Source organism: Natrix helvetica (assembly GCF_964273705.1).
Source record: "Natrix helvetica genome assembly, chromosome: 3".
Classification (NCBI taxonomy): domain Eukaryota; kingdom Metazoa; phylum Chordata; class Lepidosauria; order Squamata; family Natricidae; genus Natrix; species Natrix helvetica.
The window spans coordinates 129,803,721-129,820,987 of NC_138549.1; the positions used below are offsets into that span (position 1 = coordinate 129,803,721).

Here is a 17,267-nt window from a genome sequence, read left to right on the forward strand (position 1 = left end):
TTTGCTACTTTTGTTTCACAGGGCACTTACGCTACTGTATTTAAAGGACGCAGCAAACTCACCAAGAATCTTGTAGCGCTGAAGGAGATCAGGTTGGAGCATGAAGAGGGGGCACCTTGCACTGCTATACGGGAAGGTAAGATGTAGGCTTGGGGTTTCCAGACCCCTGTTAGCAATATATACCAACTATTTTTCTAGATCCATTCCTAAGAATTCATATGTTGTCAATTTTCCCTAACATGGTTCTTCCAGGTGCCTTAGATTACATGTCCCATACTTTGTCCTCAAGTTTCCTGGGAATTATGTAATTGGTAGTCCGACCCACAGCTCCTTCAGATGATGTGTGATTGATACGGCTATGCTTTGTCTTACAGTTTCCTTACTGAAGAATCTAAAGCATGCCAACATTGTGACTCTCCACGATATCATTCACACAAAATGCTCCCTCACTCTTGTTTTTGAATATCTGGTAAGTCTGCAGATCTCTTTCTAAGAGAAAGTATAGCTGGCTAAGGCGCCTTGCATGATAGCTTGCCTGGAGTACATCAGTAACCTTCTGAGCAGTAATGAGGTTCTTGGTTTTCTTTTCACTCATAGCTAATCAATAGCATCCATTAGAAAATGTTCTCTGGAGAATGTTCACTTATTGTTCCCAGACATTGTTTAATTGTACTCCAGGTAGCACAGATAGCAATTTTGTTTACTCAGTCCTAGTATGTACTCAGTCCTATTGCATTTGCCAAGCCTTTTAGAAAAGGTGAATAGAGTTGCCCTAAATAGTAATTGCAAATGATGTGTGCATAAGAGAAAGCAGAAAGAAATGGCATTTTCTTAGCAGTAGCAAAATATGGTTAGAGTTGGGAAAAATCTTTTGTTAAGAGGAAAATGAATAGGTTAATAAGGTTCAATTTTTTTAATATACTACAATTTTAATAAAAGGAGGAATTCAGGCATTTTGTTTGTAAGGCTTCTTACGTTAAGTAGTTTGCATTTAAGGTCTGTAGTAGTGGATCTGGAGGAAGTTGAGAAAAGTAAGGGGCCTGCATGCCTAGTTTGGGTTTTGGGGGGGAGGTTTTAAGATTAGGTTTTGAGATTAGAGAATTAATATTTATGTGAATGATGTTGTAGAGTTGTTGCACAGAAATATTTCTATCCAAATGACACACTGTTTAAGATGAGATGTTTGTATGTTGAAAAATAAAAAATAAAAAAAACTTTTATAAAAAAAACCAAAACAGTTGGGAAAACTTGAATTTTCTGAAACAGATGTGCTTATCAGGAAACATTTAAATGGCATCTGTATTGCATATGTTTGCTAGAACAACTGCTTTGTATATCCTGTAACAGTTACTTGTGCCTGCATATCAGTGACGTGCGGTGACGTTTATGACTGGTGAGGCTGGTGACGTCATCAAACCACGTGGTTGCTCCGATCGCAGGGGCGCAGCCCAAACGGAGAAGTTTCTTCAGCTCCAGCCTCAATCAGCGCAGCCGCGGTCTCCTTCATCTTGCCTCAGGAAGGAGGGGAATGGGACCACGTGTGCAGGGGAAGGGGATTGCGGCTCTGCTAATCTGAGGCTGTGCGCTGAGGAGCCGCCTGCACACGTGGTCCCATTCCCCTTGCAAGGATCCCGGGCTCACCCGATGCAAAAAATGCCTGGGTACCGTGTTTCCCAGAAAATACAACCTGTCCCGTGCTCACTGACCTAGCGTTATCCCGAAAGCGCCATGTTACAGGAGCCGGGGGTGGGGGGAGCGCTCACGTTGCTTGCCGCCTTCGGTATACCGCTAGGTTGGGGAGTGGCGTTCTGTCCGGCCAGAGGGGACAGTTGCCGGGCGGCTGCTCTCTTGTGAACTGGCTCCCGAAGAGCCGGGCACAGCCTCAGGGGCGAAGCAGCCATGAGGTAACTATGCTCATGAGCAGCCGCCCAGCAAATCCCCTCTCCAGCCGGGAAAAGCGCCATTCACTGACCTGAGCAGCTGCCCCGCAAATCCCCTCTCCAGCCGGGAAAAGCGCCATTCACTGACCTGAGCAGCCGCCCCGCAAATCCCCTCTCCAGCCGGGAAAAGCGCCATTCACCAAGCCCTTGCGCAGCTCTCCCAGGCTACTGCCGCTGGCTGCTGCTGCCCGCCACTGCCCGCCGCTGCCCCGCTCCGCGTATAACTTCCAAACTCCAAAACTTCCAGCATCGGCCGCTCTAGGAGTGCTCTCTATGGTGGGCCGGCTGCCGGACAGAGAGTTTTCCGGAGAGTCTTCCAGCAGCCAGCCCACCATAGAGAGCACTCCTAGAGCGGGCGATGCTGGAAGTTTTGGAGTTTGGAAGTTATGTGCGGAGCGGAGCGGGGTGGCGGTGGGCGGCGGCGGGCGGCGGCAGCCAGCGGTGGTGGCCTGGGAGAGCTGCGCAAGGGCTTGGTGAATGGCGCTTTTCCCGGCTGGAGAGGGGATTTGCGGGGCGGCTGCTCAGGTCAGTGAATGGCGCTTTTCCCGGCTGGAGAGGGGATTTGCCGAGCAGCTGCTCATGAGCATAGTTACCTCATGGCTGCTTCGCCCCTGAGGCTGTGCCCGGCTCTTCGGGAGCCAGTTCACAAGAGAGCAGCCGCCCGGCAACTCTCCCCTCTGGCCGGACAGAACGCCACTCGCCAACCTAGCGGTATACCGAAGGCGGCAAGCAATGTGAGCGCTCCCCCCACCCCCGGCTCCTGTAACTTGGCGCTTTCGGGATAACGCTAGGTCAGTGAGCGCGGGACAGGTTGTATTTTCGGGGAAACACGGTACCCAGACATTTTTTGCATTGGGTGAGCCCGGGATCCTTGCAAGGGGAATGGGACCACGTGTGCAGGAGGCTCCTCAGCGCACAGCCTCAGATTAGCAGAGCCGCGATCCCCTTCCCTGCACACGTGGTCCCATTCCCCTCCTTCCTGAGGCAAGATGAAGGGGACCGCGGCTGCGCTGATTGAGGCTGGAGCTGAGGAGCCTCCTGCACACGTCCCATTCCCCTTGCAAGGATCCTGGGCTCGCCCGATGTAAAAAATGGCGAGATCGGCACACTTGGGGCTGCTGCTGAGATGTCCAGGGAGGCTAAACCAAGCCGCGCGCCTCTCCCAGCCACTTTCATGGCTTCCTGGAGTAATTCTTTTTTATTTTCATGATGAGAGTGGTGAGGCTCCGCCTCCCCTGCCTCCCCTGACTGCACGTCACTGCTGCATATTCATTTTACATGATGCAACAAATATCTGAAAAGGTTGCATTGTTCAGAGTTGTATAATAAGCCTTACTATAATCTATGTTTTGTTGGAGGTAATAATTAGTTGCAAACATATCTTGTTCTTCTGAAGTCCTGGGAAACATAATTTGATTTTCTAATACTGAAGAAATTGTGGGCATCTCATTCCTCATAGCAAGTTATGCCCTCAGGACATGCTTATCTTTGCAGGACAGCGACCTGAAACAGTACCTGGATAACTGCGGGAATCTGATGAGCATGTACAATGTGAAGGTGAGTAGACAAGACAGATGGATAGAAAGATTAGCCTTTGCAAAGGCTTCTCTTGGAAAATAAATATATGAGAGAATTGTGCATGCCTTCTCTATTTGATGTCCTGGAAATATATTGGATTACTCTTTGCATAATTCCCAACACTTGGTCATCAGCATATCTGGAAGGCATCTGGTTCAGAAATCTGTGTTTCCTAAAAACAACTGTGAATGTTACCAATTATTTCTTCTCTGATCTTCTCTTGCTTCAAGATTTTCATGTTCCAGCTGCTTCGTGGTTTGTCCTACTGCCATCAGCTTAAGATCCTACACAGAGATCTCAAGCCACAGAATCTGCTTATTAATGGAAAAGGAGAACTAAAACTTGCTGACTTTGGTAAGTTGGTGAATGAGACCATCTCCTTGGTTTTCAGAGTAATGACGTTTATTTATTTGGCAAATTATGATGGCCACCCATCTCACATAATGTGACTCTGGGCAGCATACAAACACAGCGACAATTAAAACAACATAGCCAATCTTAAAATACTGAACACAACCCCCCCCCCCCCCACAAGCATGGAAAAGCAAAGAACATAGGAAATAATAATCAGCTAATATCACACTACTACCTAGCAGGATCCCCATGGGTTCCCTAAGAGTTTTTTTTGGGGGGGAGAATTAATGTGTTGGCCTTCAGAACAGATTTATTTATTTGTTTGTTTGTTTGTTTGTTTGTTTATTTATTTATTTATTTATTTATTATTTATTTATATTGCTGCCTATTAGCCCGTGGCGACTCAAGGCAGCTTACAGAATGTAAAGCCACATTTAAAACAATAAAAACTAAGAAAAAGAATCAAATAAATTAATATAGTACAATATAACAAAACCACCTCCCATCCCCCGCCCTGGCGACAGCAGATCACACGAGTCATTTAATGGGTTCCCCAGGCGCACTGGCCGAACCAGGTCCTCAGCTCCTTTCGGAAGAATATTGGAGTGGGGCCATTCTAATCTCTGGGGTGGGGGGATGATGTTCCAGAGAGAGGGAGCCACCACAGAGAAGGTTCTTCTGGGTCCCACCAGGTGTATCTCCCTCAGGGATGGGACCTGCAACATTCCCTGCCTCCCGTTCTGATGGGTCGGGTAGATGTGACCAGCAAGAGACGATCCCTCCGATAACCTGGTCCCAAGCCATGATGTTTTGATGGATGCTTTTAATATTAGGGTCACACATCTCAAGAAACCTCCCCCCTTTTTTCTCTAATATTTTCCTGTATATTATTTACAAGTGAACTGGACTTTTATCCAAGTTATGAGATTGTACGAAACTTTTTTTTTCAGAAGCATCTTGTAGTTGTTCTATTACTGAGAACAAGCGCCATTGAATTTAATGAACGTAGTTCTCTAAGTGAATCAATCAAACTAAATGGCTCATGCAGAACTGTGATGTCCACCACTGTTCTAAGCATTGAGTTTCTTTGTAAAAACAGGTTTGTTTTATGTAAAACAAATATGGGTTTAATGTAAGTCTTAATTAATAGCTGCAGCTGAATCTCACGGGCATTTATTTTATCCTCAGGTCTAGCCAGAGCCAAGTCTGTCCCAACAAAGACGTATTCCAATGAAGTAGTCACATTATGGTACCGACCTCCTGATGTCCTACTAGGATCTACAGAATATTCCACTCCCATAGACATGTGGTAAGCCCTAATGTCTGTGCATGGGTGGAAATGATTGTTCTCCCTAGAGTTCCTTATAAAATTAGGAAATCGTAGTTTGGCTAACCTCAATACATGCTTTTTCCAAATTCCACAGCATGCTGATAGCAAAGCCTTTATAATGTTACAGACCATCTTCTAAATAAGATGGCAGTGCAGTTTGCAAGTACCCACTTAGCAGAATGAAACTCTCAGGGGAAAGATGCTACAGAGGGTGGAAGAAATTAGATTTTTGCAACTCATTCCTTCATGCTCCTTGAAACCTTTCTTGTCTGGTTAGCAATTCAATATGAAAAAACAATCACTCTTGCCTGATCTTCTGGGGTCATTCAGGATTCAGCATCCTTTTCAGAGACTGAATTAATGAGAGCTAGACAAGGCAACCTAAGAGGCAGCACATTGCTCCATTCGACTTAATAAGACTTCTCCTTTTAGGGGCGTGGGTTGCATACACTATGAAATGGTCACAGGACGTCCAATGTTCCCAGGATCCACTGTGAAAGAAGAACTTAATTTAATATTCAGAATGTTGGGTGAGTCTTCTTCATTCTGTTTCTGAATTGAACAGAAGATAATGCAATATTTTTTTTTAAATGACAATATATAAATGAGCAGGGAAAGATTAGAGTATATGGAACTCTGCCCAAGAAACAGTGCTATAGCAAGACAACACAAATGATGCCTTCAGGTTTTATTTTACCAAAGAGGTACACTTGTGTAATTAACTTCATATTCATGCTTTGTGTTCTCAAAAAATCATGAATATTATTATATAATATTTTACATACCTGCAAGTATTGGAATAGGAAAACATGGACTGCAGGAGTTATAGGAAAGGAGTTCTATTCTTCTTTTCAAAGAAGGCAGGTGCCATAGCAAAATGACAGATAAATTTGAAGGGGGGGGGGCAATTTGTTAGACTCATTGTGTGGTATTTCTTACTGAAAGGATCTCAGGATGGTAGAAATGGTAAATCCATAACCATAACCATTACTATTAAATGTTAACCATTACTCATTATCAACCTGTGCTAATCTAGAACCTATTTAGTGTTGCCAATATAATGCAGTATTTTTCAACCTTGGTTACATGAAGGTGTGTGGACTTCAACTTCTAGAATTCTCCAGCACATCTTCAAGCGCCAAGGTTGAATAAACACTGGTCTACTACTTTCCTTGAATTTCTATATTGCCCTACCCTACAGAGGAATTTCTTAGTTTTGGTTTTATTATTTGAAATTTTCAGGGATCTAAATCCCATGATAGATAGATATATGCCATCTCATGCCAGGCTGCATGTGGATCTAGAAAAAAACGTTAATCCAATCTTTTTTTTTTTTTTTTTTGCAGGAACTCCTACAGAAGAATCTTGGCCAGGCATCACATCCAATGAGGAGTTCAAAGCTTACCAGTTCACACAATATCGATCCCAACCTTTGATCAATCATGCACCCAGGTAGAGGAGAAGAATCAAGGAGAGGCCAATTTATTATGGATCATAGCTGTTGTTTGCAAGTAGTGCAAGGGGCAAAATATCAGCAGTCCTCTTAGAAATAACGAAAGAAAGCGACACAGAGAATAAATGGTGATATGAAGAACCCTTGGAAAAGGTGGTTGATTGTCTGCACTGCCCTCAGTAAACACAGAGGAATTTTCTCTGTCCCAATGCAACATGTTTCATTCTTATTCTCCCCAAGATTGTGGAAATGAGGGACTTTCTTTTCTGGAGCTGCCACTAGATGGCAGTAGTGCTTTGAATTTCAAACTGCAAAGGTAAAGGCTAGGCTTTTTACTGCAGAAAGAGCTCAAATTGCCAAAAATAAATATTTTTAAGTAGCTTCTGCAGTCTGCTATCCTCCTGGCATATTGGACTACGGTTTCCACCATCACCACCTAACGGGGCGATCCAGAATCCAAACTTTGGGGAAATTGATCTGGGTCATTTTTCTTTGAAGCTGGCCCTTTTAATCAGAGCTGGAGTCACCTGTTCAGGTGTTGGTCCTGCAGTAAGAGCCAGCTGCTTGAAGAGTCTCCCAAATCTAACAATGCTTTCTTCTCTTACAGGCTGGACACAGAAGGAATTGATCTTTTGACAAACCTCCTCCTGGTAGGTGACCTTGCCTGCTAAGCCTGATATCAGAAATGCCACATCCCAACCCTCAGATACTTCACCCCTGCTTCCCACGTGCTGAAGGGAGTCAGTATCTTTGGTTTCCTCCCTGGGAATTTGTTAGGGCGGAGCCATTTGTTAGGGCACATGAAGCGTTGCCCTGCCAGCTCCAGCGCACATGCGCACACTGGCCAGCTGACTTCGGCCTTCTTTTTCGGTTGTTTTTCACCCTCCGGAGCCTTCAGGAGGGTGAAAAACAAACCTATGGGAATCCGGAAATCTGTTTCCGAACTTCCAGGTTGCCCGTAGGGCCATTTTTCACCATCCAGAAGTTTCAGGAAAGCCTCCAGAGGGCCTCCGGGGGGCGGGGGGATGCTGTTTTCACCCTCCCGAGGCTCTTAGAAAGCCTCTAGAGCCTGGGGAGGGCGCAAAATGGGTCTATTGTGCACCAAAAGTGGAGGGGAGGGCAGCAATTGCACATGTGCATGCTGGGGGTTGGGCGCATAGCATTATGGATGTGGGCAGACCCACGCACAATCCCCCCTGCGCTCCTCCCCTCCCGCTTTTGTCATGCAATGGGAAAAATATTAGCCATCACTGCTATAAGTGAAAGAAGCTAAGATTCTTAGTGCTGATGCTGAAAATAGTATGGGTAGTGTTGGCCTCTCCTCACTTTGACCAAACAACCTTTGTCTCAATATGATTTTATTTTATCATCTTGTTTCTGAAGTATGAGTAAGTACCATTGTTTAAAGGAAGAACGCATGTCGCACAAGGCAAATTGATGACAGTTTTGTTTCAAAGTAAACATAATGACAGCGCTATTTCAAATCCTAAATCAGGTTATCGATCATCTAAGAAATTTATTTGTTTGATTTTTCTGGTGAATTCCAAACATTTCCTTGATTTTCCTGAGTAATTTTCACAAAACTGCACCCTCTTGCTGTATTCTCAGCCTTTCCTTCTTCCTGACATTTGAATGATCTTCTCTGAATCACTGTTTCTAAATGTTCTTGTTTCACATTGAAGAAAACAAAAACAGCCATTTAAAATGCACTGGGAATGGTAATGATTCCATATCTAGGTCTTTATTTTTCATTATTTATGCAAAGGAAGCCATGTTGAGCAGTTAAAGAAAATATTTTATAAATATCAGTTGCAAAATTCTATCAGGCTAAATATTTAATCAGAGTGTATTTGGAGGTATGGGAATGCATGTGTAGAAAGGGGGAAAGGGTTGTGAAAGAACCATAGAGTGCTAAACTCCAAATTCTGAATTTAGGCAGTCTTAAACTGAATTGTAGGAAGCTGTTGCCAGTTCAATTTGATTGGTTTCTAGATCTTTATGGAGGCTTCAAGTTGCACCTAAAAGTGTTAAAAGAGGAAAACAGCTGATGGCTAGTTCCCACTTTGATCTGTTTATGGCAGGGGTGTCCAAACTTGGCAACTTTAAGACTTGTGGACTTCAACTCCCAGAATTCCCCAGCCGGCAGAGCTGACCTTCCCTACCGGTTCGCAAATGTGTGCCCCTGTGTGTCCACATAGCGCCCGACCTTTCGCGCATGCGCTTTGCTCAAAAAACATTCCTAAATGGGATGAAATACAGCCAGGATGGGTGGGCGGCGAACCAATCCGAACTGGAAGAATACCACCTCTGGTTAGAGTCCTCTTTTATCTGTATGAAGAAGGGTATTCCAAGAAGGAAGACCATCACTGTGAAGGCCTGGCACCTGGCTCATGCCCTATAAAATTTACAAGGGAGAAACCTGCAACACACACCCTGTGACCAAATAGATGGGCAGATTTGATTCGCAGGGGTGTCAAACTGGTGGGACATCCATGGGCCGGATGTCTCATGTGTAGGCCACGCCCACCCCAGCTCCACGAAGGGGAAAAAGTCGCAAAATGTCATGTGATGGCAATGTGACGTGGCAAATTTGACACCCGTGCAGTAAGGCATTGCCTGATTTATCCCAATGCTGCATCATGAGGGGCTTTAAAATATGGACCAGTGCATTCAATTTCACCTGAAAGCCAGCTGACAGCTAATACAGCAACTTCAAAAGAGGCATTATTCTGGCCTGACAGGGTTGTCCCATCAAAAACCATTGCATTTCATACCAGTGAGCTGCAGCTTTGGATCATCTCCAAAGGCAACTCTACATGGCGCGTGTAGCCATACTACTACTACTACTACAATGGTGGTCATGGTAGTAGTCAATGACTAACTGGCACACCAGCCAAAGTTGGGCAACAGCTGCCCTGCCCACATCTCCTGCCTGCTGTTTAAGCAGGATCTGAGAGTCTTGGAGAACTCATGAATCAACTCTTTCAGAGAGATTGTGACCCCCTTCATGAGTAACTATCACAGTCAGTATTACAAGACTGGGTAGATACATATTGACAGATGGCAAACTGTCCTGGAGGAATTTAATCCGAACTGTTAAAGAGGTAGCCTATGTTTTTAAAAGATCAATAGGTATATTAGGCTACAAAGTCATTTGAAACCAAGCTAGCATTGCCTAGTGCTCAGAAGCTATTTCAGTTCTCAAGTGGAGCATACATCTGTTTCAGCTTGGAAGTGGTACATTTGGGTAATCCAAAGGCCAAAAACTACTTCGAATTGAATCATTTATTCATAGTAGTGACTCTCAAATGCACAAGTACCACAGTATGCAACTCAGAACAGGCCTGGCATACAGCATTACAAGACCAATATTGGGAACATAATTCATTTATCAACCTTGCCATGTGGGTATAGTAGTTTTGCTCCAGCTTTCAGGCAGATACAGCCTACGTAAAAATGACACGGCTGGCAAGTTCAGATCAAAATAATTGCTATTACTACATGCTGTGGCAAAGATGGGGTAGAATGAGATTTATCCAGAATGATGCTACTTTAACCATCAAGTTTCAAGGTTGCATTCCACAGCACTTCTGGATCCTAGTCAACTAGTCCTGTTTCACAGATATTATAAGAGATGAAATCAATTTAATAGTCCCAGTGGAACTGAGGAATACAGTTTGGAGCTCCCATCAGAACCAATGATACCACTATAATTGGTCAGGAAACAAACAACTCAAGCGATAAGATTGGCAGCTTCAGAAAAACAAAAATAGCTAGTTTACTTTAATAATAAACCAGTCCTCAAAGATTTCTTCAAAGGAACATAAAATGTCTAATCATTCCAGCGAACAGGAATAAATGTTCCTCCATTCTAAGTCTGATCTATGATGCTACCAAGTTTCAGATGTGTTGATTATTGTGTTGTTCTATTCTGTTTCTGCTGCCATGATTCTTTTGTCCTCTTCTGGCTTTTGTAGGAGATATTGTTTGGCTCTGGAGTAATTGCTTGACTTCCCTGTACTGAGCCAAAACTAAAATAAAAACATACATTTTCTAAGGTACAGTTGTTTTGCATGACTGCAGACTGAAAAAACCAGACAGGATGCAATTTTCCAGAAGAATTTGGGGGTCATAGGGTTTGACAGACTTAAAACAAATGGTCCAACTTGTACAACACCTCCACTAAACATTAGGAAAAATGTATTGTTTGCAAAATGACGCTTCATTTTATGTTTTCTAGTAATAATTTGCAACTGCCATCGTGCTGTTCAACCTATCATTTATGATTCAATTATTTAAAAACTCCTAACAATGAATCAACATCTGGGAACAATGTATAAAATCACTGTACAAATGTGGACTCAAGTCTCTTTTTCCCCTCAAGTATGAAGCCAAAGAACGTATTTCTGCTGAATCAGCTCTACGACATCCCTACTTTATGATCTTAGATGAACGAGTCCACCTCCTTCCTGAGAGTAAGCATACAATGGGAACATTGTGACATAAGATGACTTAATAGTAGTTCCAAAGTATGAATGAAGGCAATTGTTTTGAATTAAATTTAAGCCCTTTCCCTAATCCTTTCAAAGCACCCTTTACTTCAAGCAATTAGTCACAGTAAAGTTTTAGAAGTATCATACAGGCAGTCCCCAACTTACAGCAGTTCATTGAGTGACCGTTCAAAGTTACAACAGCATTGGAAAAAAGCAACCTATGGCCATTTTTCACAGTTACGACCTTTGCAGCATCCCCATTATCATGTGATCAAAATTCAGGTGATTGGGAACGGATTCATATTTATGGCCATTGCTGTGTCCCGGGGATCATGGATCCTCTTTTGTGACTTTTTGTCAATGCAGAAGCCAGATTCACTTAACAACCGGGTTACTAATTTATCAGCTGCAATGATTCACTTAGCAACTGTGGCAAGAAAGGTTGTAAAATGGGGCAAAACTCACTTAACAAATGTCTCGCTTAAGACAAATTTGGGCTCCATTGTGGTCGTAAGTCAAGGACAACCTATTCTTCCCTAACAAGAACTAAGATATGGCTTCCTGTGCAGCACAGCTGCATTTTATTGTTTGTAGGTGTTCTGCTTCTCGCTGTCACTGGGAATACATCTGCATTTTAGTTTCACAAAGCCAGAATCCAAGCATTTAAAATAAATGTGCAAAATATTTTAAAAGGCAGAAGTGGGAGAAATAAAATCCAAGAAATTCCATTTTTCAAGAGTGAGGAAAATGGTACTACCAGAACTTTGAAAACATAAATAACATCCAGTGGATACCAGGAACACTAATAAGTTTTCTACAGCTGTACTTACTTGCAGACATCCATCTACTGCAATCAATTGGCTCGCACACAAAAAATGGCAAGTGACCTCTGAGAGATCCAATCCATGACTTCTGTTTCCATTTCCTTCTCTTTTCTAGCTACCTCCATCTTTTCTTTGAAGGAAATTCAACTCCAAAAGGATCCTGGCTGCCGAGGCTCAAGTTTCCAGCATGTTGGTAGGTACCAACGTCTTCTAGAAAACAGTTTGAGTAAAGGTTCTGGAGAAATCTCTTGTTTCCTATATTTTTTCTGATACAGATTGGAACAGTGGAAAGCACTAGTTCATCAGCTATCCAAATATGTTCTAAGGATCAGGTCTCATGACATAGAGATGGTGGCCTGTACTGTTGTTCTAAAAAAACAGTAGAGCATCTGTTTCCCATCTCTATACCTTGCTAGTTATATATGATGATTGATCATTCACAGGTGAGATACTCATAGCACGTGATAGCTCAAAAAACCCAGGTAAATGAATATAAAGAATCCCAGAAGGTGGTGTATGTAGAAGTGAGAAATTTCTGGCCCTCCAAATGTTGCTGTAGTTTAACTTTCAGCAGACTCAGCTGCCATAGCAAGATAAATCAAACTGGAAGCAGAGGTAGGTTCCTACCGGTTCGGATTGGTTCGGCCGAGTAGTTAGTAACTCGGCCTGTGATGCCCCCGAACTGGTTCTTTCGGCGGCGCCATTTTGTTTTTTGCTTCTGCGCATGCGCATAAGCTTTTTTAGTACCGTGCATGTGTGCATAGCATGCATCAAACGCACATCCACTGTGTCCCTGAGCGAACCGGCAGTAGCAGCAGCCGGAACCCATCCCTAACTGGAAGGTAAGATTTTACAATATTTTGCCAGAAGCCATGCCTATTTTCAAGAGCCAGAGACAGGAACTAAACATTCTTCCCACATACTTTTTGGGGACACAACCAAACAAACTAGTGGTGTTTTTATTAACCATATCCAGCATAATTGCTTTATATGCCTTGTAGTATTCTTTGTATTTGAAAGTGACACTTTTTAAAGGGTTTCCACAAAATTCTGAGGTTTGAGCTGCAGTCAAACAAGGCCTCAAATAAGAAAGCAAGCTTTTGTGATGGTTTTATGATTGGTACTATGGATACATCAATAATATCAATGATAAAATGTATGTTATAATATATTAATTTCCATTCCTCTTACATATATAAAGTAGAGGAAGGAATCAGGATGAAATCTCCTTTTTAATCTCAACTTCCAAGCCACAGATTTTGTCCATGGTCCTTAGATCATCTAATTTTTCTCCTTCCCTACTTATACAGCTCGAGGAAAGAATAGGCGGCAAAGCATATTTTAAGCCTCTTTGTTCGTTCATCCAAACACTGAGAAGATGGAAGCACTGAGAAGAGAGAGGACCACTGGATCCCAGATAGTCCATCCCAGAAAAATAAGGGGTGGCATCTACTGTATAAGAGCTGTCTTGCAATCTCAGGCATGCAGTGTAGCTATTTCTCCAAATCCCACCTCTTTCTCCAGTGAGAAAGGAAAAGAGAGACATTGTAAAGCCTCGGAGAGCTCCCATTCTTCATTCAGCAATTGGAATATACCACCTGGGCAAGAATCTGAATCAGATGGTGAGTGGCCTCTGAAACAGTGAGGCTGCTGTTCTACATGGAAGCAATCCAGTCGTGGAATCCACATCAGCTTTGCTTCTCCAATGTCTTATCATAACCAATGTTTTGAATTCCATTATTTTCCGCATCATGAGATGATTTCTATGACGTCTTTCAGATATGATGAGTATGAAGCACAGTGGAAAGCACTGGTTTTTATGCAAATCCCTCTCCCTCAGCCTTTACACTGAAAAAAAAGAAAAAATGAAGGTTTAACAAGGGCAACTACAATAACAATTTAAAAGTTGGTTTTCTTTGAGTTACCTTTGCTATATTTTTTTAAAGAAATGTTCTGAATTCTAAAAGGTAACAACATTCAGGAGAAAGGATGGCATAAGGAAGGAAAGTGTGTTGATGGATTTTCTTAGGCCCTTATTATTTAGACATAGCAAAGCATATACTAAGTTTCAGTTTACTCACACAAGATTTCAACTAGCAGACCCTGACTTAAATCAGTCATGTTCTCTAGATGTGTTTCCAGAAGCTAGGTACATATGAAAATTGTATTTCAGCATAGGTAGGGAGCATCAGTTTGAAAGAAGCATATACAAAAACTGAAATCAAGTCATAAAAAAGATTAGACAGTACTTGAAACTTTAACTAGGTTGACTCTAAAACTGAAAAAAATCTTGATTTTTTTTTTGCCCTTTATATTTCTGTATTCCTGTACTGAATCCTCTCAGAATGGTTGCTATATGAAGATACAGCTGTTCTTTATTATTTGTTCCTGTCACTACAGAAACATGCTTTAAAGTCACAAAGCATCCTTGGTAAACTTGCCATGTCCTTCGTGACCCTGGTGCAAACAAAAAAAATTTACACTCCTATGTGCGTTTATGCTTTTCTCAATATTATTATGCTAGCAAACCTATTCCCTAGTACGTATGTGTAGCACTTCAGATGAATCCCCTTAAATCTATGGGAAGTAAGGGCTGCTGATCTATTTTTATTCCTGAGGTCAGCCAATTCACTAGAGGGATGATAGAACTGGAATGAAAAAGCTTGAAACCAATTTCTCCTACCACTCAAAAGATGTTATGCAACTGTTCCACTTTCTTAATGAATGTTATATGTTAAAACAAAAGTTGTAAGAAATGATGGGAAAGGATGTGATACAAGGACATTAATTTTTGGTCAAACGCATGCAAAAACCTAAGTTATAAGTGAAGATGCAAAGTGAATGTGCAATAAAAACTTAACTAGAAACATTTTTTATGAGGAAATCAGAGTGCTTCGAGACTGAGAGTAGCTTGCATTACCAAAACCTTTCTTTTTCTTCTTTTTTCCTAATAGAAAAAGGATGAAAGAATTTGTGAATAAACACCAAGTGTTTCCAAGTGGAATACAACATTTTCTAGATATATTCCTCCTCTTAAAAATTCATGAATGAGCCAGGGCAATTGCACAATAAAAGCCTTGTTTCAAAGCACCCAAAGTAGCAGATTGTGTAATCAGTTCAGGTATCTGTGTGATGCGCTTCAAGATTATAGTATTTCTTCTGCATAGCCTAAAAAAAAAATCAGTGGGTAACCTGGTTCCTATTAATACCATTGTGCACAAGACCTCTCCCCGATACTTCCCCCTCCCCAGCAAGTTCCTTTGTGTTTTATAATATTTTAATTAAAACCAAGTTCAGCTGAAAATGGCCATATGGCAAAATGAATATTAGCCTCAGGGCCTCACAAGCATTTTTAGAAAATAGCAGTTCTCATTGCCTTCAGCACAATGCTTTATTTGAACTTATGCCCATCGGCCCAGAAGAATCCAGAATGGAAACAAGCAATGATGGAGGGGTCAAAAAGTGGTGTCGAAATAAAATTACCTTTTGATAAATCTATTGTTTATGATTTCCACACTGACAAGATAGATATTTTGTTGCTACATGATCCTAAGATTGCAGTATGCCCATCATATGATTTCCCATCTCTCCTCTAGAAAACTATTCTTCAATGCTTCAGTTTTAACAGCTGCTCAATGAAAAGGTTTAATTGAGTGGCCATTTGCCATTTATGTAGTAATCATTCAAAATTTGTTGTTCTCTTTGTTTTTTGTTTCTTCATTTTGAAGTAAAAAGTAAGGAACAATCCACTTGGGTAACAGATTCCAGAAGACGCGCCAAATTAGAGCCACCAACCTCTGTATCAGTGGTGGGATTCAAAATTTTTACTGTGGGTGTGGCTTGGTGGGCGTGACGTGGCTTGGTGGGTGTGGCAGGGGAAAGATACTGTAAAATCTCCATTCCCTCCCCACTCCAGGGGAAGGTTACTGCAAAATCCCCATTTCCTCCCAATCAACCAGGACTCAGTAGATAGAGAATAGATGTGGGCAGGAGCAGTCAGAGGTGGTATTTACTGGTTCACCAAACTACTCAAAATTTCTGCTACCGGTTCTCCAGAACTGGTCAGAACCTGTTGAATACCACCTCTGCTCTGTATGAGATCCAATTCTGATGGGAATGAAGGAAAAGACATTGATCTTTCACTTTGAAAATGTTTTTGGTTATCAATGATTCCCTTTTGTAAATCAAAGATAAAATATATCTAGATTTTCTTAAGAAAAAGTGTTGCACAGAAATAGATTGATCAGCAATGAATTAGCAATGGTCTAAATACTTGTAGTAAAGAACTGCCTAGCTACTTAAACTATTATGTGACTTTCAGCCTTTCTTCTCTTATCGTTAGTGTGCTTGCTTCCTCACTCAGCCATAATACCCTGGTGACAAAAGAAACTATAACTGACCCACTTCCCTTTCTTTGCAATTTCTATAGATCTAATCCACTGAGAACCTATAATGCCAGCAGATCCCTTGCAACCACAGGCTTAAGCCTTCAAAGCTCCCTTGTCTATTTCCTTCCTGCCAATAACGCACAATCATTTCTCTTAAATGTTGTGTTGTGTTTTACCACTCTCCCCCCCCATAATTCCCCACTTGGGTACTGTTTCCAAAACGCCCATTTTTAAAATCAGGTCTCTGCTTCCCAGGCCACTTCTCACTTTATCCCTTTCGCTTCATCATCTCTTAACTTATGTATGCAGCATTCCTTTTATATTCAGTTTCTCAACAGTAGGAAATACATTTTTATGGATAATATCTTGTTTATATCCTCTATAAATTTATCACAAATCTATTCATCGGGTTTTCTTTTTGATTCCCCTTAATCCGTTGCTTATTTTTAACCATCATGTCTCTAGCTCTTGTTTCCCTGCAGGGCTATTTCCTAACACTAAGTCTTCAGGGAGCCTTAAGTCCTGAAAGAAATTTCTTCCCATTCCATCACAGAAGAAGCTGACAATAGGAATAATTGTTTCTTGATCAAGTGGGTTCTGTTTCGTACATTGCTGTTGCTCAACCAGTCAGTGTTATTTTAATTCCTTCCAATACTAGGCTTTAATGTCCCAATTTTTCTCCGTTTGGCTATTCTAAAATAAATTACATGTTCTCCTTATCACTCAGTTATATGCTGGAGTAGGTTGCTGGGGGTTCTTAGGTTTGGGAGAACCTCTAGTTAAGATTCTGTGCTGTTCAGAGAACCCCCCCCCCCAAAATCCCACTCCTGGCTGGCCCCATCCACCCCGCCCTCCCAGGAGTCCCCTCACAGCCCGTTTTGGATGGAGGTAAGTGCAGGGCGCACAC

At 42.1% G+C, this 17,267-nt stretch overlaps 1 protein-coding gene across 4 annotated transcripts in view; it reads left to right on the plus strand.

Moving 5' to 3' along the window:
- CDK18 (cyclin dependent kinase 18) overlaps positions 1–15,466 on the plus strand; it is a 95,066-nt gene extending 79,600 nt beyond the window's left edge. For 3 of the 4 annotated variants that reach the window (XM_081947157.1, XM_081947156.1, XM_081947158.1), the window contains 11 exons: positions 22–136; positions 375–469; positions 3,435–3,497; positions 3,749–3,872; positions 5,061–5,181; positions 5,635–5,732; positions 6,549–6,654; positions 7,263–7,305; positions 11,040–11,130; positions 12,088–12,165; positions 13,283–15,466. In XM_081947157.1, the coding sequence (XP_081803283.1) occupies positions 22–136; positions 375–469; positions 3,435–3,497; positions 3,749–3,872; positions 5,061–5,181; positions 5,635–5,732; positions 6,549–6,654; positions 7,263–7,305; positions 11,040–11,130; positions 12,088–12,165; positions 13,283–13,317 (969 nt within the window). In that variant the 3' untranslated portion in view covers positions 13,318–15,466. The remainder of the gene's footprint in view (positions 1–21; positions 137–374; positions 470–3,434; positions 3,498–3,748; positions 3,873–5,060; positions 5,182–5,634; positions 5,733–6,548; positions 6,655–7,262; positions 7,306–11,039; positions 11,131–12,087; positions 12,166–13,282) is intronic. The other variant, XR_014174902.1, reaches the window with a different exon arrangement.
- Positions 15,467–17,267: the final 1,801 nt, after the last annotated feature.